At 40.4% G+C, this 24122-nt stretch overlaps 1 protein-coding gene across 2 annotated transcripts in view; it reads right to left on the reverse strand.

The window, feature by feature from the left end:
- Positions 1-3553: 3553 nt before the first annotated feature.
- FTCDNL1 (formiminotransferase cyclodeaminase N-terminal like) overlaps positions 3554-24122 on the reverse strand; it is a 36441-nt gene continuing 15872 nt past the window's right edge. For both annotated transcript variants that reach the window (XM_046657971.1, XM_046657970.1), the window contains exons 5-6: positions 14052-14237; positions 3554-5250 (exon numbers count right to left, since the gene is read on the reverse strand). In XM_046657971.1, coding sequence (XP_046513927.1) covers positions 4814-5250; positions 14052-14237 — 623 coding nt within the window. In that variant the 3' untranslated portion in view covers positions 3554-4813. The remainder of the gene's footprint in view (positions 5251-14051; positions 14238-24122) is intronic.

Below are 24122 nucleotides of genomic sequence, written 5' to 3' on the forward strand. Positions count from 1 at the left end.
CTCACAACTAGAATATACAACTATGTACTGGGGGGATCCTGGGGAGAAGAAGGAGGAAAAAAATAAGAAGATCAGCAACAGATGTTAGCTCAGGTGCCAATCTTTAAAAAAAAATTTATATTAGTCTACATTTTACATGGTGGAATAAGTTACTACATAAATGACATTCACTGGAAAATTCCATCCAATGGTTTACCACGATATTTCCCACCCTCACCTCAAGTCAATATTTAGACTCCCTATGAGTTGAAAGAATAGCAAGACTGTCAAAGGGAACATAGAGATTGACAATAGGAAAACAACGAAATTAAGAGACTAGAATGCTAATGAGAAGAAAAGGGGAGCAACCATCACTGGGTTGTTTTCCTTAGGAACTATATGCTCACTAAATATTTTCTGCCTTATTCTTGGTTCCTTCTGTTTGGTCTCCTGAGAATTTTATTTCTGACAGGATCCAGTCAAGAAAACAGAAACAACATTAAGTATTTCCAAAGAGATAATAGAAGAAATTGGTCAACAGTTGTTAGAGAACCAAAAGAGCCAAGAAAGAACATGGCACCCCAGAGACAGAACTGCAGGATGTACTCTGCCCTGAGGCTGAAGGAACAAAAGGAGGAGGCTGGATTCTCAGAGCCTAGAAGCTTCGGAAAGGCCTTGCAGAGCCATTGTTCAGCCACTGCTGGTGCTTCGGAGGGGAATGATGAGGCCAGTTCTGAAAGCATCAGAAAAAGAAGCTGGAGTCTGGAACCAAGAGCCACTGTCAGGTCAAGAGCCATTGCTAAGGGGCAACTGCCAGAAGAAGGAAACAAATGGAAGGAGCAGGCCTCCTCCAGCCCTGCAGCCTCCCCATCTAGGACCCCGTATTGGCTGGGCCTGACAGGGAACCAGCCGGCAAAGGAGAAAAGTGGTTTGCAGGGTCCCAGGGGCAAAGGGCAGCATAAGAAGGGTGGCTGTGGGGTTGAGAGTCAAGAGCGGGACACTGCACACACTGCACATTTAGAAAGAGAAATTCACCCCATGTTAGGGATCTGACTCACATCTCAATTTTACCACAACAAACTAATTTGCCTCAAAAACCTGCAAATAGGGACAAAAAAAGTGGCAGAGAAATTCACCTTCAGGCTGAGTTCCAGCAGAGCCACACTCACCAGGACCTTTTCTTACACCTTCGAGAAGCATTTAAGAGATTGCTGTTCGTGTCCTAATTGTTCTTAGGGATGAAAAATGGGCTCCTTCGAAGCCATGTGCAGGCCTGCTTAAAACAATAAGCTTTTCTAACCCCAAGCATGACATACTCCGGGAGCATGGTCTGGATGCTTATCAAACAAGTGCCTGGGCCCTTCTCTGAAGTTTCTGGGCAAGTACAAACAACAGAGTCAAATAAATGCCTTTTAAAAGCAAGGCAGTGGAGCACGTACCCCAGTCAGTGAGATCCTCATAGCCCCACAGGGTAAACAGTAACATGAGAATATTTACACTAAACAAAACTGTATATCAAGCCTGCTTTGGCTCAGCCAGAGGGAATGATAAATTCCTTGCAGCTCTCTCAGAGAGTGGTCCTTTGTGGACCACGGACGCCACTTCCAAGACCGTACAAACCAATTACAGAGCGAGGCTTTTCATCATGTTGAGGAATGAAAATATCACCCCCCATTTTGTTTGATTTTGCAGTTATATTTTACTCAGCCTGCTCCTCCCTCTTATGTTGAGGAGTTTGAATTTATTGTTGAGTCAAGCTCAAATTCAGGTTGGACACAAATGACAACCTCCCCCCCGCCCCCAACAACAACAAAAGTTCTTATTACCCTCATAGTCTGGCTTTTTGCTCTCCTCGTCCCTCTTCTAGGGAACTAAAAGTTGAAGTTTAAAGTCGGGTAGAGCAGAAACACTAAAGAGTTGATAAAATGTAAACTCTATTTGTCCACATCAATTTTGTCCTATTCACAACTGGCACAAGTCACGGCCAAAGTCATGTGGCAGGAGATGGAGGTTAAACGAGCTATGAAGCCACACTCCAACAATGTCCACTTTGTGGTCTGACGAAAACAAAAATACTGCAGAAACATTTGCACAAACTCTCGGTTTGTTCCTAAGAGGCCAATATGAGAAAAGGTTCATAGGAGTCACGGTAGTTAGTTCATTTTGTCAGATTTTCTCAACCCAATTTGACAATCCTTCTTAGTTGTCATAGGTCCGTCCCAGTTACTTCCACCAGAAAGAGCTGGTGATACTGCATCCATCCACAGAATAAACCTGCAGCAAGTCAGAGCTCTTTCAGATTCTCTACAGACCCTGGTAGAGCAAGGGAGAAAGCGAAGACACAAAGACAGTCGAAGGAACAGGGGAATTAGAATATCAATGAGCGGTAAGAAGTGGGATTGTGCTGGTCTTGAAAATCACAACAAAAATAGTAAATTCTTGTTTTTGAAGAGACAGCTGGATCAAAGAACAAAGTTAATCAGCTCTATTTTTTTTTTTGAAGAAGAAGATTAGCACTGAGCTAACATCTGCCACCAATCCTCCTCTTTTTACTGAGGAAGACCGGCCCTGAGCTAAGATCCGTGCCCATCTTCCTCTGCTTTATATGTGGGATGCCTGCCACAGCTTGGCTTGTCAAGCAGTGCCATGTCTGCACCCGGGATACCAACCTGCGAACCCTGGTCCGCCAAAGCGGAACGTGTGAACTTAACCGATGCGCCACCGGGCTGACCCCTAATCAGCCCTATTTTAAACTTCACATGTAGTGCCAGAGCCCATCATAATAGACTAAATAGGGAAGAACAGGTCTTATATTTTGGATACTTTAATGGGTAGAAATTTGCCAAAATTTTATTTAGAAAGTTTGGGTTTAATGAAATTATCTTATTTAGCTGCTTTTTTCAAACTATTGTGAAATTAACATACACTCTTTAATAATTGTGGTAAAATATACATAATATAAAATTTACCTTTTTTAAGTGTATTCACATTGTTGTGCAACCATCGCCACATCCGTCTCCAGAAATTCTTTCATCTTCCCAAACTGAAACTCCGTACCCACTTAGACGTTTGATTTCAAACAGGCCTTGCTGAGGGCCAGCCACATGGAATGCAGGGCTATGAACCTGGAGAGGTTAACTCAGGTACCTGGCAAATGAATCAACCCCTCCTACAAGCCCAGCTGACTCAGCGGCAGCACGTGATTTTACCCTGTCTCATCTGTTTAATGTTGATGCCCAACACTGAAGCAAAGCTCTAGAAGAGATCAGGAAAAAACATTAATAGTATGCTTCATTTTTACCTTTCAGCTTACCAAGTACTTCCATTTAATCCCCCAGCATACAGCCCTTGGTCAGGGTGGGAACTCTTTTTTCCTACTTTATAGGTAATGGAACTAAGGGTACAGAAGGTAAAAGCGGGCCAGAACCCAAGCCTCCCAACCCACTGTCCAGTGCGCGTTCTACTGGGCCACAAGGCCTCTGCCAAAGCGCGGAAAGGACTGGCACTGCTGCTTCTTGGCTCTTCCAGACTGAGAGGGCGAACCTCGGGTCTAACTGGGTAGCATGTGCTCTCTTCACCACAGCGACCAAACTTCCCTACGCCTGAAAACCAGACCTGCTCCATCGTTTCTCTACCTTCGTTGTATTTACATTGACAGCAAGAAGAAAACAACTAAAGCAGCATAATTCTGGAACAAAATTCATGCCATCAGAGTCGAGTCAAATTAAGTAAAAACAATACTAGGATAAACTACTGGGTCCTATAAAAAGATTGAGTTCAACCTCTTTATTTATTTTTAATTAATTAAAATAAATTCACATTATGTGCTTTATTAGACAAGACCATAATCTTTCTTTAGCAAGAAAAAAAAATCTATGGAAAAATTCATTTCTGTATGCTTTATGGATAGAAAGTACCTTGTTCTAAAGCAATATAAATACTAAGGATTTACACCAAAATGCCAGAATCAACAAGTGGCTTCTTTTACTTCATAAAGAGGCAGCATATTTTTATTTCTTTCAAATACAATGCTTCCACCAACGCCCTTCTCTTTGCTCAAGAGCAATATATTCCCGAAAGCTTCAGACTTTTCAGTTAAATTCCCCAATTCCTTGGCGTCATGGCCAACAGCGTCATTCCATCTCCATACATAAACATAGGAAAATTAGATAAATCTGGCTTTTGGAGTCATCTCCAGAATGAACAATGGGTCATCCTAAGAGTAGAAAGGCAAGAAAGAACAACCATGCTTTGAAAGAGTAACCTTATTTTATAATTCTCCCCAGTTTTAGTCACTTAGTTTGATTTCTTTAAAGTGTACATTTAAAAAAAATGATTACTCAGAATATGAGAGTTGACTACAGAACTTGGAAATAAAGAGTTCAGAAGAACCAAATAAATTGAGTCCATTTTTAGTTTTGTACACAATAATTAAAGGTGATTCAAAAAAAAAAAGGTTAATAGTCTCTTCTCTTGAGGATGAGGAAGGAGGGACTGAATAAAGAGCCGTTCTGAACCTTTGAAAAGAAAAAAGGTGATTCAGCAACGAGGGCCATTTTACCCAGATGACTCAGCAGCGCTGCTAACACACACAAGAGCAGAAATTTGATGCAGAGTAGGTTCTCGAGAAGTTTTAATGACGACTAGAAATATCATAGGGCAATTACGGACAATCTATAAACACTTGTTGTTGCTGAATAGAGAATGCTCCTAATTTTCCAAAACACAGCTACAACCAAGCTCTTTGTATCTTCCCCTCATCTTCACTGGTCAAAAGAAAACTTTGTAATGATTGATCGTTTTCCTTAAAATTTCAACAAAATCTTAGATTGGATCACATGAAAACACCTCCTCGTATCCTCCAGAATTCTCCAATACTTTCCTTTATAGCATATTCGGCACAGTTCTTGCATTCTTGGGGTGTAAATCCAATTAATGCTCTCCCTATGGTACCAATTCCCCGATCACTCGCCAACTTTTTAACCTGAGCTTCTATGTAATGAGGAGATACATAAGAAAAATGGTCCCCAAGGACACTGAAGGCCATGTATTGAGATTCTTCTGAGGTTTCTGTAGCTTCTTGATCTTCAAAACTCTCTACGTTGCAAGCTATCTCAATTTTCCCTTCATGAGGAAAAGCCATCGCTTGGATGCCCTTCAATCCATTCACACTTGAGCCCCGAATGGCAGCAGCAATCTCTTTTCCCACAGCCAAGTCTTGAGAGTCTATGGTAACATTGCAGTTCATCACATACGGGCTAGCGCCAATGCCTAAATCATTAGAAAAGCATGTTAATCAAGCAAAGCAAAGCCTCGTTTTGAAGATTCTATTCTTTAGCTAATTTTAATTCAGGGATTTTCCCTTACTTGGCTTTATTTAAATCAACACAAATATTCCTGATGATCAACTTCAGAATTTTCTAAAGGTCATACATATACTCTTTATAACAGAGCTATTTGAGCTACAGGCAGACACTTTTATCTACTCTAAAAGTACCTAAAGGCTGTTTTTTCTAGAATAGTTACGAAGACCCCAATCTTCCAAAATATCAACAGAAAAAAGAAAGCACACTTGAGAGCTAAATATCAACAGCAGCAAAAAGCCTTGGCCTTCCATTCATTTCCAAGGCCATCTCCATAGGGCTTGGAATTCAGTGCCAGGCCTAAGGGTCTGGGAGACAGGAGTAAATCACAGTCTGCATCCATCGCTTCCTCCCCAGACACAGACCTGTTGGCACTGAGTTAGACTGACATCTGATTCAAATGACCCTCAACAACAGTCTTGGTTAGGGAAGGAGGTCACTAAAAAGTGACCAATAGCCTCAGAATTGGAAAGCGCAAAGGGACTCTCGGGTCTCAGGACAAGGAAGCTTGGCAGGGTTTGGGACACTATGTATACCTTCTTTGGAACAACCCATTGGAGGCACCTCTTTCTTCCATCCCCAGCTTCCCAAGGGACTGGAACTGCCATTGCCACTCTTGAGCCCAGGGGCAAATGTCCCACTTTCCCTGCCTCAGGGATGGTGCAGCTCGTGTTACATAAATAGTCCTACTCTAATTATAGTTTACATTGTAAGATGGACAACTTGGTTAAATTAGCATTGGTATAAAAAGCTTAGGTCTGCGGTTTCTTCATTTGGGGGAAACTTACATTTCTGAAAGCAAAGTTGACGGGGGATTGATAGGGGATAAAGGCTGACCTCATCTTCAGCACATGGCAATTCTTTAGCTACTATTTCAACATTATCTTACTGCCATTGCTTTTTCTTCCTACTTTCAAACTTATTGCTCATGATGTCAGTATCCATCAGAGATATCTGGCTGAGTTCACTTTCTGCTAGACAGCTGTGGTTGGGGGCTTTGCTGCCTAGCCTGGGTACTCTCATACTAATAGACACTTTACAGAAAGTCAGCACACGGAAACCACAGTTCATCTTTTTCCCACACATGTACATAATGAAACATTTCAACTCCCGAGGCTGGGCCTCTTCCTACTGGGAATTCTGCAGGAATGAATCAAATTACGGTACTTCTCCATAATGCTGATTTCATAAAAATTAAATTTCCTAACAGTCAATACATTTCTCTTATAATCTCATACACCAATCACTTACTCTAAATATCTTTGAGAATTATATCAGTTTTAACATTTCACAGAGTACAACTGGAATTTTTTTTTGTCAACGCTAATTCATTCACTAAAGAAAAACATCCAAGCATGGTTTCTCTCTCCCCTACCTCTCAACAGGTAATGTTACAAATAGTCCCATTTCCTCAGATTTGATGTACACACCCTATTCTGACTCAAATAGTGGCCTCATCATTCCAACAAATAGCTGGATCACACTCAGATTTTGCTGAAGAGTATATATACTGGTTACAATAAGTACCACTATTCGAAGTACATATTGGGCCTATTGTATACCTTTGCTATTCCAGAACTTTGAAATGCCCAATCAACATTCATTTATTCACATGTAATTTATGAGGATGGGGAAGCAAATCACTTTCAACAGAAGTTCCTCCATATGGGCCCAGGGCTCTTCCTCCCCACATTGCGGGGCACAGTCATTCCATCCCTATAGCCCTGGGACTTCTGAATCCCCTACCCAGCAAAAGCCAAGGCCTCTTTACCACCATGTGCCCAATAACTGTCCCTTTTTTTAGCAGAATTTCCAAAGTTGATCATTCTTGCTAGTAAATGAATTCATTGCCTAAGGTAAATTATCAAAGATAGAAAAAGTTTAGATGTTAAGCCCAGAGCACAAGAATTCTAGGAAGAATACACTTGCCCCAACACTGATTTACTTAGTTAAAATAAAAACGTATTTTAAAAATTCCTTCAAAAGTATAAAGTTAATCATTTCTTAGAAAAATAAAAGTAGACATCACAAGCAACTTTTATATTCTCTTTTAAACAATATAAGAGGTAACCACTTAAGACAGAATGATCATTTTTTATATATGCCCTAGTTATGAGTACTTTGAATCCTTCCATTAAACTTCAGCTGCATAATAATTTATTTTGTTTTATCACTGTATCTTATTCAAGTAGCGAATAAACAGAGACAGTCAATGAGTCTGAGAAGTCTCTGACTAACTGGACAGTAGTTTTCTCCCAGAGGGGTCATGAGGCCACGACCCATTTCTCCCTTGAAAAAAAGATAAAGAAATCTGCTTTCTGCCCAAATGCAGGCTTTTCCCATTTCCTCCATTTCCTCCTCCCCAAGTCCAACGCCAATATGGCGACCCAATCCTAGAGAACCAAACTCTGAGCTGAAATCCAGCAGCCCCACTGACCTCACGCAAATGCAGAATTTGATTTTTTATGCTAATTTAAACTTAGTAAGAATCTTTAAATAAGGGAGATAATTAATTGCAGCAAATTGTACTTCTGGTTAAATGTCATATAATTGAAGTAATTCCATTTTTGCTCTAAGATTAGAAACCTGATGTGAAAGTTTGTTTCTCAGTTTGCGGTTTTGCACACTCCTGCCTCCCGCAGATTGGCACTCGGCTGCTCTGGCGGCAGCATGAACCTCCTCGCTTCGAGCTGAAGTTCCAATTTTATTCCAACGCAACTGTCACAACGCCCTGAAGCAAGCTAAAAACAAGGAAAAAAAGCTCTGGTACGATTTCACTTTCCATGTGTTCTTTAATGAAAAATTTATCATTCTAAATATTGGTGTTTACCCCTAGTTAAATACTTTATTTTTTATCAAAAAGAAAAAGAAACTGAGATTCAGTTGCTATTATTTCACAGGGAAATATAACAGGCCTGATGTTTTCCTGACAATTCTGTTATTTTCTTGTGTGGAAACACTGTATTTATCATATACTGCACGGCTGGTGAGTGAGATATTGTAGAGACCTTATGGTGAACTGATATAGATGTAAACTCTTTATGCCAGATTGTTTAAGCAGAAAAAAACCAAATGCACTTAATTAACATCTGATGTGTAGCTTTTGCAAACACAAATGCAATATTTGTGTTTGAGCACTGGCAGTAATGACTGTGAACTATGCTATTAATGTCTGGTTTAAAGACGCTTGTGGTAGGACCACGTCTGGAATAGCACAAATAAAAAACTGCATTCAGACAAAACAATAGTGAAGAGCCCATTAGAAAATGAAAAAGCAGCACTCAGAAGAAACACGGGGTTTTTTTTTCCCTTTATGATAATCAAAATTATTCTCAAAAATAGTTCTCGGCACCATCATCTTCAATCAACTAAAGGTGAAAAGATCCAATATTTTTGCCTCCACAGAAAGATTTTCATTTTAGGGGGTCAGAAGTTGCTTAGGGATGTCTTTAGAAGTTCAATTTATTATATTAAGCTCCATTTTGGTGGCTAGTATTAAAACATGTGTGAGGAGAGAGCTGAGGTGGTGTTATGGGATATTTGGCATTTTTACATCTGAAGAGAGAACCTCAAATTTGTGGATTATATTACGATTTGAATAAATAGATTCTCATGGACCAGCATGCAACTCCCTCATTAAATACATTTTTACTGAAAATCTGCCGATTGCCAGGAACCATGTAGGTTGCTGGGTACAAAAACTCAAAAAAGGCTAAGACAAGATAAACCTACCCTAAACGTGGTCTTTGCTCACAGTAACACACAGCAAGGTAACAGACTCGGACCTCAGCTTCAAAAACATAAGCGGTCATTACATCAAAAGCAGTCAGTCGTCATTACATATTGGCACATGACATTTTTTAGAACATGTACTAAAGGGAAACCACAGCTGAAACAGGACATTTGATGACTAAAGCCGTAAAACAAACATAATTGCTAAGTCCAATGCTCTCATGGCGGGAAGAATGCAGAACTCTCATGCATGTGGCCAAATCCACAGAAAAGAAAGCTGAGTGAGAACTGTGTGGTGCAGGGCTGGGAAAGGCTCCCCAGGGGTCTGGATTCAAGCTCCGCCTCTTCAAGATACTGCCTCTGCTCAGCCGTCCTTCTGCAAAATGGCTCTGGCATTTTCCTGCTCCACGAGGACTTGTGACTCTCAACGTCTCAACTTTGAATCTTTCAGAGTAATAATAATTCAGAGAGGACATGACAGAAGTACGTACACATTGACACCGTCATAGAATGAAGCCAGCCCAGGCAAGAGGAGCCTCAGATGACTCGCTTGCCCCCAAGTTTATCAAAGTAGAACCAACCGTGCCCTCTACCACTTCACGCAGAGACAAAGCCGAGATCTTCCCAGTTTCAGTTACAGGTTACATACTTACTTACATATGGAGACTTTCATCTTCCATCATCCCAACAAGATTTACAAGCAAACACAGAAAATTATGAAAATAGGTTCCTTAAAATAAGACTCATTCCAAAACTGGAAATTATTTTTCAAAGACTAGGGAAAATATTTGGTGTGAAGTAAATTGTGTTACTCAATGTCAGGAAAAGCTCCTGATGCTGCTTCTTATTTATAGAGAGAGAAGCAAGCAGGGGCAGCTCTCAGTAATCCATTTAAGTAACGAAACAGAAGTCCCTGATTCCAAGAGGTACCAACCGCCTCCACCTATGATTCCAAAGCCCTCTTAGGAAACTACGGCTCAAAGAATAGTCCCAGTATTTTTAAACAACGATGCATATATGCAGGCCATTCATACAACATATCAGCCAGCAGTGTTTAAATTATCCCATAAATGTTTAGGGTTTTAAAATATATATGTTTAAAGTATTTATTTATAGATCTGAAAGTATCAACTATTACTGCTTTGCCCGTATTTCTGTTCCCCACGTGCGGGCCAACTACAAACTTTTAAAAGGAATTTGGTTTAAAAGACTTTGTGTGTTTGGCACTGACTAAGAGTGTTAATCATTTCTGAGCTCACTTTTCCTCTACTGTTTATAATATTCTCAGGGAACTTCAAAACAGAGACCTGTTCCCGTATAGATTGTGCTTCCTCTTGGGTACTGTGGAGATTAATTTGTCACTGGAAAGTTAACTGTAAGTGTTCGGTTGATAGCACCAATCATTTCTATTTAATTTTTTTAGGAAAAGAAATAAACATAGCAACAATGTGTTGAGGCTTTTCTGTTTTGATGGGAGGAGTGGAAAAATATGTTGAGAAACACTGATGTACCTAAAAAAATGTTAGAAAAATATATAAAGACATTAAATTTGAAAATGAGGGAAATTTCCATTGTTAGAAAATAAATTCACTGAAAAATGAGATGAATAACATTTCTACCCTAATGACAGAGGTATTATAAATTCTACTTCAATAGATATTACTTTTAAAAAGTGAAAGCTTTTTACTCCTCCCAATACAAATGTTTTTTAAGGGAGAATTTGCGTAAGGAAGGTAACCTAAGACTTCGGTTGATCACATGTCTTAAACTTGAATTACAATCTGGTTAGTGAAATATTAGAAACTAACTGTTTATCCGCATCCTTTAATTGCTGCTCCTCGTTGAGACATTTTCTTTTTCTGCTCTTAGCATCTGCCGTGAACCTATTAAATGAAGGTCTCTCGATGAACAAATGGTCTGCCTAACCTTGGTAACTCTTGTAATTTTCATGTTTTTTGCACAAACTAAGGTTTCTACCACTTGTCAGGAGATATTCGCAAAAAAGACAAATGGGGGAAAAGTTGTGCTACTTTTTCCTTCTTATCTTGAATCTTCCATCAAATCCAATTTGAATTAATACATTAAACCCCAGCTTTTATCAGATTGACCAGTGATAACCTTAATAATTATCCTTCATGAAAGATGACGGAAAATAATCACAAGATCGATTTAGAGAAATTATGAAAATAATTTGGAAGCTTTAAGAATTTAAAATTAAGAATAAAAATTTTTCCTATAAATACATGAGATAAATAAAATAGATGCATATGTACTTTATGATATTGAGATTACACTGTTTACACTACTTTATATCCTTTGCCCTTGACACTGATGATTTCCTCGGGGTAAGGCTCTTTGCATCTCCCTTGGCTAACAGCCACATCCTTTCGAGACTGTGTTCCTGTGCTGTTCACAAGGAGGCCTGCTTCAGATTACCCCATTTAAAATCACCCCTCACCTCCATCCCAGAGCTCACGATGCCCTGGGTCCTGTTCAATTTTTACTTTTATTTTTTTGGCAGCAGCACTGATCGCTTTCTCACAGACCATATGACTCCTTATTTATTAAGCTTATTATTTATTGTCTGTCTCCTTGCCCCTCCCCACTGGAATATAAATTCTTTGAGGGTATATAGACTCCATTTTGCGCACTGATGGTAGCGCTTGGCACATACTAGGTACTTAAGTAACATTGGTGGCACTGATTCATCAACTACCAATTCTCTCTACACTGTATTTTCCATGTCTCTAAAAAGTCTTCCAAAACTTCACGCTTCATTGCTTGCACAGTAGTCTTTCGGTTAGGCATGCCACAGCTTATTGAATCATTCTCAAATATGAAACACTTACACTGTTTCCAGTATTTGCTGCTATAAATAATGCTTTGATGAACATACTTGTACATAAATCCATCTACCTTTAATTGTTTCCTCAGGATTCATCTCTAGAACTAGAATTCCTGCAGGGCAGTTAAGACATTTCTTGCTACATTATCATCAACTCACTTCCAAAAAGTTTATACCCATTGATAGTACCATTGGCAGTATGAGTGCCTCTAACTACATCTTTACCAGTATCAAATATTACCTTTAAAATATCATCTTTAAACATTTCTGTGACAATTTTTGCATTTTAAACCTCTAATTTAGGATTTTCAGAAGTTGATGAAATTCTCCATGTAAATCACAGAGCTCCACGTGGAGTAAAAACAGAGAACAAATTAGAAATCCCAATTGGTTGTCCATTTCAAATCAAACAACGTAAAACAGGTGAGATCGCCCCCGCCACAGGCAATCATTAGATGAGACAGGAAACTAAGTTCGCTTTGGTTTGAACAAGTACAAACTGAGTTTGTTCTTAGGAGACTAAATATGATTAGGGACAATAGGGACATTCGGTCTGTAAGTCTGATACGCTTGTTAGATCAAGTTAACGTTCTTCCCAAATACTGACGCATTCATTCTCACAGAACTGCAAAAATGAGAAGTACGTTTTTCAAGGTTTGCCTACCCTAACGCTGAAGCCAGTGCTTCTGTCCTCTGCCACGAGCATCCCCGTCTCTACCTCCCGTCCCCTGACTGTGACCCAGGCACCCGGCTCTGCGCTGACCAGGTTTGTGTTATTCTCTCCGCAGTCTTCAGTGAGCTCAAATGAGAAACCAGGAAATAGATTTCTGAAAATTTAGTCACTAAACTTATGCTGCTACCCTTGCTGAGACAAATCATCAGAAAGTACGTGAGGCTCAAACTGGCAAGGAGAAATCAGCTTCTTCCTTTTTTCCAGAACTAAATACTGAAATACATTTATAATCACTTTTTTATAAATCTCCTCTCTACAGGGAAGAAAAAAATGGCCCTTTAGTACTGTGTTTGGCACTCAATAGACATTTCAACTTCACAGTCTCCTGAGGGAGATGCCATTATTATATCTATTTTACAGATGTGGGAACCGAGGCTTAATGAGATGAAGGAACTCTCCGAGGTCCCTCGGGCAGTAAGCAGCAAGGCCCGGATTTGAGCACAGCCTCAAAGCCTGTGCTTTTCTCTTTGCGCCACTCTACTTGATTACAGAAATCACTCAGTGCAGGGCAGAATTCTGTAGCAGGGGTCAGTAACCAGAGGCCTCTGTGTAACCGCGGCAGAGCTGGGCCACGAAGAAATGTGTTTCTTATGCCTGCCCACCTCTTGCTGCTTGGGTATCTAGTATTTTAGTAACTGCTAAGGTATTAACTGACTACCAAAATGTTACCTAACATGGCTTAATTGTGACCCCTACAGAAGATATCTGAGAATGAAAGAATTAAGACTCAAATAAACGGCACTAGCCTAGTGAAGTGCAGGGACACTGGCTGGAGTTCTGGAGAGGGGCACACTGCCTTTTCCTAAGGTAAACCCTAAGCACGGGGAGGGCTGGCATAGCAGACAGAGGCCAGAGTTGGTGAGATCCAGGGGAAGGAGGAAATAGTATCCCTGGTGTTTGTTCTCTCTGTTCCGGAAGACCGATGTCTAGAAAAGCTTTTCTCCAGGGTGCCTCTAGAACTGATGTCCGGCTGTAAGCATCAGCTGAGCCAGACTGGATGTTCAAGTACTGAAGGACTTCCTACCAGCTACAGGTAACCTCTGCCCAAGTCCCTACCCCCAGGCGTCCCCCGCACACCCCAGGACACAACCTCACACCTGGCACAACCGCGGGCCTCCAGGATCCTGCCCTGGTGTCAGGAGCCGCCTGCCGCACTGCAGGGCTTGTTATCCATCGGGAATATCACTCCCAGGGGCTCTCATCAATCCTCTGACCAGGGCTTCTAGCCTCTCTGCTCAGCTTATGAAGGCACTGGTGAGCGAGAGGAGACCCTCCCCAGTTCCAGCAGGAGCGCCAGTTGTAACCCTCCTGCATGACGCAGGACGGACCGAATGAAGGAGTCCTCGGGATTCTATCGTCAAGTTTAAAAACAAAAGCAGAACACAACCAGACTAAGCACCTGTTAAACCACATCTCCTGGCAGGCGCAGCTCCCAGGTCGGGTTCCAGAGCGCTGAAATCCCTCCTCGTGAACCAGCCCAACTGCTTCCTTCTCTGGACGAGAGTGCGCTTCTCAGGCAGGTCGGCCTCCCCAAAGAGAAACAGGCTGCAGCCGGGCGCGCGCAGCAGCAGACTCTCAGCAAGGCCTGCGGGCAGCGGGAAAGTTCAACAAAATTAAACTAAAATCAGGCCCAAAGAAAGAAAATAGACCATATAATTTTTTTATTGTGGTGAAATATATTTAGCACAAAATTTACCACTTTAACCATTTCTAAGTGTGCAGTTCAGTGGCATTAAATACATTCTCAGCACTGTGTCACCATCACCACCAAAGCATATAATTTATACAAATTTTAAAGATCAAAATTTAAGCATAATTAATTTTCCCTTGAAGTTAGGCTCAGAATAAAAGTCTGTCTTTGTACAACAGCTGGAATTTCTTAGCCATTACCAACCTAATCTCACAAGGAAAAGTCATCGATAAGATTAATGAAGTAAGTGCCTTCAATTTGTGAACAATTTTATAAGAGCCCCAAATTGTGTATATTGCTAGGAGAAATAAAATGTCAAGAGCACAAGGGCCAGATCTGCACTGTCCAATAATGTGCTAATTAATTTTAACTTTAATTAATTAAAATGAATACAATTAAAAATTAAGTTTTTCAGTGGCACTTGCCACATTTCAAGCGCTCAGTCACCGCACATAGTTAGTGGTCTCCCTACTTGACAGCACAGGACATCTCTGCCACCGTAGAGAGTTCTGTCAGACAGGCTGGGCCACACGGTCTATAAGGGCGCCTAATATTTAAACCTAGTTTTATGGGATGACAACACTTCTTTCATCCTCTTCTTCCATTCCTTCTATCTAGATTCTGTCTCTGATCTCTCTCCTCCAGGCAGATCACAGAACTGCTTTCCTGTTTTTTCTAGAGAACCACTTCAGAGGACCTCTGTCTGTAGCTGACAGCATGTTTCCACCAATCACAGCCCCCTGTAAGCAACGATAGAGAGAGCATAAATTTTTATCTGATGTATAAAATGCAGGTACTTAGGGAATTTTGGTGCCGGCCCGCGGCAGCGGAGTGTGGGCCCTCTTTACCTGGGGGTACATCATGCAACATCAGAGGCTGAGACGGGGCCTCTGGGCACAATAAGCACAGGAAACTTCTCCAAGTGCAATTTTAGGGTTTGTTATTTGTTTGTTTCTAATATAGACTGCCATGTTGATGGGAGGGGTGAAATGTGGAGGACGCCAAAAACGATTCCGTACCTCTGGATCATATGAAGTCTTGGGAAATGTTCTTTCTCTGAGTCCAGCAGGGACTCCAGCATTAGGAGCCTGTGATGTTGTAGACACCACGAAGCCAAGAAAATCTCCCAAACTTACTAAGTGATCTCTGCTTTTTTCACACTACTTTAAGATACGAAAGGACCCCTGCTCCTAGGGTGGGGGACCAAATGTCAGGGACACTTAGAGTCAACTGAGGCTTAGGAATTGTAAAATAATGTTTAGGTGGTTAGCTAAATTTTCCCCTCAAGTCTGGAACGGTGGGGGTGGGGTGCAGAAGAAAGGGGGAAACGTTTAGGGGAGTTAGGAAGTTAAGACATCTTAACATTGGACAAGTTTCTAAATTGTCCAGATTGCTGATCTCTGTTCCAGCCATCACTGAGAGTGCCTGGCACTTTGGCTGCTGCAGGAGCCTGAAGCGCAGCCTGCGATGCCGAAAGCCTGTCCGACTGCGCCCTGCGCCCCAGCCTCTATTCTTCCCAGCTCTCGGCCCTTCCAGGCCAGCACCTCCATTTGGAGTGACAGCTCTAGAGCATTGCACACATTTACAAAGCCCTGAATGCTGCGGAGGGGCATTCTTGGAGCCTGGTTGCTAAAGGGCAAAGCAGTGGGAGATATTTGCAGTAGCAACTCCCAGCTGTCAGCAACTGGAGGGTCCGTGGCAGGGTGCATTTTGGCTTAGCAGAAATAGCTTATGTTTTTGAGGCCAGAAGATATCGATTTGAATAGCATTTCTGCTCCTTAATAGCTATTTGGGATCTTGAACAATTTACTTGACATCTCTGAGCCTCAACTTCTCTATCTATAAAATTTAAAAAAAAAAAAGCTTCCTCCAAATCACCAACTCTTTATCTAGAAATTTGGCAATTAAAAGGAAAAAAAATAGAGGCCAGCCCAGTGGCATAGTAGTTAACTTTGCACACTCTGCTTCGGCGGCCTGGGGTTTGCACAAGTTCAGATCCCAGGTGCAGACCTATGGACCACTCTTCAAGCCACGCTGTGGCAGTGTCCCATACGCGAAATAGAGGAAGACTGCCACAGATGTTAGCTCAGTGACAATCTTCCTCAGCAAAAAAACCCAAGCATTTATCATGCCTTTCCTGTATAAACTGTATTTCAGAGTAGCCAGATAGCTTGAATTAATGAGGAAGATTTTATTGTTTTTTTCAGGGAAAGATTCGCCCTGAGTTAACACCTGTTGCAACCTTCCTTTCTTTTTCCTCCCCAAAGCCCCAGTGCATGGTTGCATATCCTAGTTGCAAGTCCTTCTAGTTCTTCCATGTGAGCCACCACCACAGCATGGCTGCTGACAGACAGCTGGTGTGGTTCCGCAACTGGGAAGTGAACTTAGGCTGCCAAAGTAATAAGAGTGCCAAACTTTAACCACTAGGCCATCAGGGCTGGCTTGGAAAGATTTTTTTTTTTAATAGAAAAAATACAACTACTAAATGTAGAAGTAATGATATAATTTAAAAAATCAGCATTTTGCATCCCCTAAGAAAATAATTGTTTTAGGCAAAGATTATCAATGGATGAAACCCTCATGAAATGTCAATTCGGAACAATTTATCTTTGCATCACCAGAAGTGAAATAACCAGACATCGTGGCCTCCCGATATGATGCAGCATGAAGCTCATAGCCCACCATTGAAGAACTGTAAAAAATTGGACTTCAAACCAGTCAAGCCTCTAGAGCTACTTAAAGTTTGTAGGAAATGTGAGGGATAAAGATACAAATTAAATGACACCACAAGGAAGCAAACAGACAGGCCCAGAGTGTGCGAATTCTATGACTGCTAACCCAGTTTCTGCGATCAGTGAACGGGAGGAAGAATGACGGGGCAGGGGAACCGGTCTAGATCAAGACTCAGAGATAAAACAATCAGCGTATGTGCGAACCATGTGCAGACCCACATTCAAATAAGCTCATCAGAAAAGACGGTTGCCCCCTTATATACTGGCTGTTAGACGGTACCAAAGAATTATGATTTTGTCGTGTGTGATAATGGCATCATGGTTATGTGAGATGTCCACATTGCTTAGAGATATATATTAAATATGTAGGGGTGAAATAACATGATCTTTGGAACTTGCTGTAAAGTACTTTAGTTAAACCAAAGGGAAAAAAGAAGGAGATGAAAAGAGAAAAAAGAAGAGAAAAATAAAGAAAGTAAAGAAAAAAAATAAAGTAACAAAACTACCCCATAAAATGGATAAAGACATTAAGATTAGAAAAACTATATCCAAAATATATAAAGAACTCATGCAACTCAACAACAAACAAACAAACAACTGGATTAAAAAATGGGCAGAGGATCTGAAGAGACATTTTTCCAAAGATATACAGATGACCAAAAGGCACATGAAAAGATGCTCAACATCACTAACCATTAGAGAAATGCAAATCAGAACCACAATGAGCTATCACCTTATATCCATCAGAATCACTATTATTAAAAAGACAAGAAATAACAAGTGTTGGAGAGGATGTGGAGAAAAAGGAACTCTCATACACCAGAATTACCACACGAGCCAGCTATTCTACTTCTAGATATTTATCTAAACAATACAAAAACACTAATTCGAAAAGACATATTCACCCCTATGTTCATTGCAGCATTATTTACAACAGCCAAGACATGGAAACAATCTAAGTGCCCATCAACGGATGAATGGCTAAAGAAGATGTGGTATATATATATATACAATGGAATGCTACTCAGCCATAAAAAAGATGAAATCTTGCCATCCATGACAGCATGGATGGACCTTGAGGATATTATGCTAAGTGAAATAAATCAGATAGAGAAAGACAAATACTGTATGATTTCACTCATATGTGGAAGATAAACACAAAAACAACAACAAATGAACACAGATACAGAGAACAGACTGGTGCTTACCAGAGGGGAGGGCAAAAAGGGTAAAGGTGGACATTTGTATGGTGATAAATGGAAACGAGACTTTTGGTGATGAACACAATGTAATGTACACAGAAGTCAAAATATAATGATAAATACCTGAAATTTATACAATGTTATCAACCAATGTGACCTCAACAACACAAACAATATATATATATATATATATATATATATAAATTTTGTATATTGGTATAATTAGATTTATCCAAATAATGAGTGAAAATATAAAAAAAAATAGATAAATTAAGAAAAGTATCTGGCACAATGCGGGGTCCCCCAACTCAGTGAATGCTGGCTTCCTCTCCCCTTGGCAGGCCTACACCACTGTTCTGAGTTCTGACTACCCTCCTGGACTGTCATGTCCCTACTTACTAGAAATTCCCCTATATTTTAACATACTCATCTTCCGTTATCTCTTCTACACAACCTCATGACAGAAGGAATCAAACTTAATTTCTGTTCTCTAATGAGGCCAGGAAAGGAAATATTTCATTATCCCTATACCGTGAAAAGACATCCAGAGCTGAAGTCTGTTTAGTAACAGAGATCACGGACTACACCCTTCACACTCAAGGAAACAACCTTGTGCTTCTAACCGAGGGCCCAGGGCAAGCAGCTATTTGTAATTCTGCTGAAAAGTAAATTTAGATTGCCGGCATCTCAAAGAAATGTCTCAAATTTAGTTAGAAGAATACTTACTAGCAAGCTATTCTATTTGTGATATAAATAGCACGTTCAAAAGAGCCAGTTTTAATCTTACCACTTTATTTTCACCATTAACCTATGTAAAAATCATCTCATGTAATTTCAAGTGCTAACATCATGCAAAAAAGTAGGCCTCTGAAAGAAGATAAAAATTCTGAATATTTCAAGCTCAAACCTTACGTGGGAAGCTCTCTCATCTGTTTTCAGGTAAGTGGCATTATTATTTAAAACAACAGTCGTGTGCGCATTTCCTGTAAAGCCATTGTTCCCTCTACAGTGGAGTCAAGCATTTCCGGAGCAGGGACTTTCCGCGTTTTCAACAAAACCCAAGAAAGCAGAACTTCTGAACTAACCCCTGCTTGATAACCGTGCTCGCCTTCCACTGACATTCAGTTCTCTCTCTGCTATTTGCACAGTATTTTACAGCTGTTATTGGATATAACACCAAGTCTAATCTACTTGTATTGGACGTTTGTTTCTCCATCTGGGTTTCAAACTTCCCGAACAATCAGCGCTTGTTAAGCTGGATGAATTGAGTTCAGTTCCCCAGCACTCTGCGGGTGTTGGATACTGCAGACCTGGAATAGGGTCCCTTCCAAACCTACAAACGGCGGTGAGGGGTTGCCGTGCTAACAAAACGAGAACCGTGTGTAACACCAGCAAGAGGATAGTGCATCCCCAGTGAGAAGCCATGGGACCAGTTTTCCACCTCTGGCATCACGTCTTCTGAGTGGCCCTCGGAACAGTAGTCGGTCCACAGCCGTCAAAGCCTCCTGTACTGGTGGGCTACCTGAGGTGGTGGGTATCGTGAGACAAGGCAAACAGCTGACCCAGCTTGTGCTGAGAATGGTGCCACCCCGCAATCCTGAAGCAGGTAGCGCAAACCTCTGCAGCTTCCTAAATTGCTCTTTATTAAAAAATCAAGATTTGTCAGTTTTTCTTCTATTTTTGACAAGCTTTTCCCATGACTATTATTAGTAGTTCTGATCTTTCCATTTACACCAGTCATATTCCAAAAGGGCTGATTTAATGACAATATTTCTTAAATAATTTTAACCTTCACAGTTGGCTGACCTTATTTACTCAAAAATGATTTTTAGCCATTTCTAAACAGGTATATTCATCACTTTAAGTCTTAACTTTAGAGACTTCTATGAGTTTGGTTATCCCTCTTTGCAAAAGCAGAACCCATGTAATGAGACCAGAAATTTAAGCTTCATACTCTTTTTTTTTTTCAAAGATTGGCCCTGAGCTAACATCTGTTGCCAATCTTTTTTTTTTCTTTTTCCTTCCCTCCAAAACCCCCCAGTGCCAAACTGTATACTCTAGTTGTAGGGCCTTCTAGCTCTGCTAGGTGGGACGCCGCCTCAGCATGGCCTGACGAGCGGTGCTAGGTCCGTGCCCAGGATCTGAACCCGCAAAACCCTGGGCTGTCAAAGCAGAGTGAGTGAATTTAACCACTCGGCCACAGGGCCAGCCCCTAAGCTTCATATTCTTAACACGAATGTTTTTTCTGAACCTATAACAGACATAACTGTGGCTGAAATATAGCATTTTATTGAGAATATACAACATTTAAGCCAGTATTTAAGAATCTGCTTCACTATATGTATATGCCTGCCTTATACTAACACACATTTCATGTCTACAGGGGTATTTAACATCATCCTTTTCCCTTCTGCTTTTGTTTCTTTCAGGAACAATTTAGGACTACTGGTATAAATGGAGATGAAATTTAACTGTTAAACAGAATTTCATTTCAGCAGCTCAAGGAACATAACTGATAAACTTCGTTTTGGTTTTAGTAGCCAAAATGCACAATTAGGAACAAACCTCAAGCCTGTCATTCCCTTTCCTCGAAGAATAGATCAATTCTCTTTCCTCTGACCCAGAGTATGAACGTGTGGCTTATTATTATTTTTAAACCAGAACGTTAATTATACTCAAAAAAGTGTCTTCTCATAAGTGTATAGCAATCAAAAAGAGTACTTTTCAACCCCATCACCTCACACTCAGTAACAACTAGAGGGAAAAAAGCACAGAATCTAAAAATTAAACTGGGTGCTAGACTTGAAATCGTGCAAACATCCTCTAGTTTTAGTATAGCTCTCTTAATATAGCCAAGTTTTTTGTTTAGTTGACTTTTTTATTTATGTATTTTTTAATGAGAAAGAAAAAAAAAGATTCTCTACCAGAAGCCATAAAAATCTCTCAGATGGTAAAACAGATAACCTTAAAGGTTTTTGCCTAAATTCGTACACATCCCTAAAATAAAACTGGCCGACTAATCTTGCTACAGTGCTCTGAAAGAGAAGACATTTGAAAATACAGTGTAGTAGGGTGACGCTGCACTGCCTCTAATTAAGTGCAGACTAGGGAAAATTATTCTTAGTTTAGTCTGTGGAAAGGAGCGGGTGGAAATTTCTCTCTTTGCAATTCAAAATTACTTTTAAGACAGAGCATTTCTTTTCCAACGTCTTCATTAAACAGAGCTGTTAAGAATTGTCTCCCAACCACCCCCAAAGAGCACAAAGCTGCCCGGTATTCACCCCATATGCTCGACTTTGAAGTGTGAAGCTGTGACCATCCCACTAGACTCTTACGCCACCATCAAAGCCATCTCATTATGCCCAGCGCTGAGAGTTACAGCACGGGGCCGTAATCGCTCCAACACAAACACTGCATTAACAAAGCAACCGCAATATTCCTCCCCCACACGGCCAAGACTTGAAGAAATTTTTACCATATGTACACATGCACGAGATACTAAAATTTATTGTGCTAGAACATCATTGAGAAGTACATTAAACATGCTGACTAGAACTGGATGTTATTCTAAGGGACTAGAAAAAAATAAAACGCAGCTGATCTTCATGATGAAAGAACAGAAACATCAGGCTGAAAAACGAGATCAAGTACAATTCCTAAACGGCATTTCTACTGACACATTCTGTTGCCTGTTCTTTCTTGAGGCAGCAGAAAACAGTTTAAGGAAGAAAACACAACTCTACTGCCTGTCACCGGATGCTACTGTGTACTCTGTCACGTTTCATTTCTAAAGGACAAATAAGCTTAAGAATAACGATGTGCTGATAACAGTATTGATGATTCAAAATGAAGAGGATGTGCTAAGAAAAAGTCATTTCACTTGTGTCTCTGAGCTGTCAATTTATCATTGGCATCGTGGCAAAAAATAAAACGCAAAGAAAAAACTTAACGGGTTAAAATAAATGAGGACAGAATAAGCACTTGATTGATTTTTGTGTAAAAAGTAGTCTGTAAAAATATTTTTAAACATTTGTACCTAATGATCCCATTCCTTTCTTTTCGCCCTAGAGAAATCCTTGCATTTGTGCACAAGACAGACTTTTCAAGAATGTTGTGGGCCAGCCCTGACGGCCTAGTGGTTAAAGTTCAGCACTCACCAATTCGGCAGCCCAGGCTCGCTTCCCGGTCATGGAACCACACCACCCGTCTGTCAGCAGCTATGCTGTGGTGGCGGCTCACATAGAAGAACTAGAAGGACTTACAACCAGAATATACGACCATGCACCGGGGCTTTGGGGAGGAAAAAAGTGGAGGGGAAAACTGGCAACAGATGTTAGCTTAGGGCAAATATTTCCTTGCAAAAAAAAAAAAAGGGATGTTCATTGCTGCATTATTTGTATAGGAAAAATGAGAAACAATTTGAATGTCTACAAATAGGGGAAGAGATAAAATGTGATATATTCACACTATGATAACTGTACAGCAGTTAAAATGAATGAGCTAGAACTGCATATAATGCCATAGATAGATTTCCAAAATATCTTGCTGAATGAAAAAGTTATAGTATGAAAGCACTTACATTACAAACAAATACAAGGAATACTATATTGGATTTATAAATATATACATATATATGTATATAAATAAAAGCATTGGGGAAATTCTGGGTTGAGTGTGAGCATAGAGTACTCATACCATAACTTGGCAGGGGGTGGTTCAGGAAACCAGAATGGGGGTGGTGGTCAGAGGTGAACTTTAACCTTCTCTGTAATGTTTGAAATTTTGAAAAAGAGAATTAATAAAAAATTCCAGGCAAGGCCTAATTCATAATCAGTTGTGCGGATCTTTTTTTTTTTCCTGCTTTCTTGATGGAAACCTATAAATTTCTTAATGTTTCTACGTCTGTTTCCCAGCTATAGAATGAAAACATTGAACCTATCCTCTATCCTTACTATGAACACAAGAATTATGTGCCCCCAAACTCTTAACATACCATATACTTTCATGGAGCTATAGATATCCATGAAAATACATGTTATATTGGTAGTTTGGGGCACAATTTACAAGTATATCTTCATATACCAGAACCCAAGAATCTTGTTATTTCCTTGTATGCAACATATACTTCCAAGAGATGTTATTCATGAACAGGGCATGTGCTGGCATAAATACCACTTTGTGCAGACATGATATGATTAGCTTAAAGAATTACACTTTCCTGATTGACCAAACATAGGTAACTTATACTGTATTCGTTAGCTTGCTTTATTCTGTCCTATGGTGCTCCCTAATTGTTGCAGGTAGATTCATGGCCCCAGATTTCTTGGAGGGAAGGACTCTATTACACTTCCCCGATAGTCACAACAGCACTCACTGTGGCAAACGGAAACCTAACAGGCGTTCAATACTGTTCGGATGTTCACAAACACCTCCTCATTCATCCTCATAATACTTCTCTGAAACAGGTACTGAATATCATTTTGCAAATGAAGAAATGATGAAGGAGAAGCTGTCTGCTATAGAACTTAGAATTTTAGAGCTGAAAGCACTTCAGAGATCTCCCACTCAAGCGATTTTCAAACATCTTGTTATACAATCCCTTTTGTCAAAGGGCATCTTATTTGGAATCTTGATAACATGAAACAGAGAAGAGGGATCCAGTCTCTCTGTGGTGGAGGGGAACAGCCTGGGCCCCAATTGCTCAGTCCTCCCCTCCATAAGGCCACAGAGAATTGCTAAACATAGTGATGGCTATTCACTGGTGGGAGGTAGGGCTTTACACACAGGCATTACTTCCCATAACTGCCCTGCCAGGATGATATTATTCCCCATTATATAGATATAAA

This window comes from Equus quagga, chromosome 4, assembly GCF_021613505.1.
Source record: "Equus quagga isolate Etosha38 chromosome 4, UCLA_HA_Equagga_1.0, whole genome shotgun sequence".
NCBI lineage: Eukaryota > Metazoa > Chordata > Mammalia > Perissodactyla > Equidae > Equus > Equus quagga.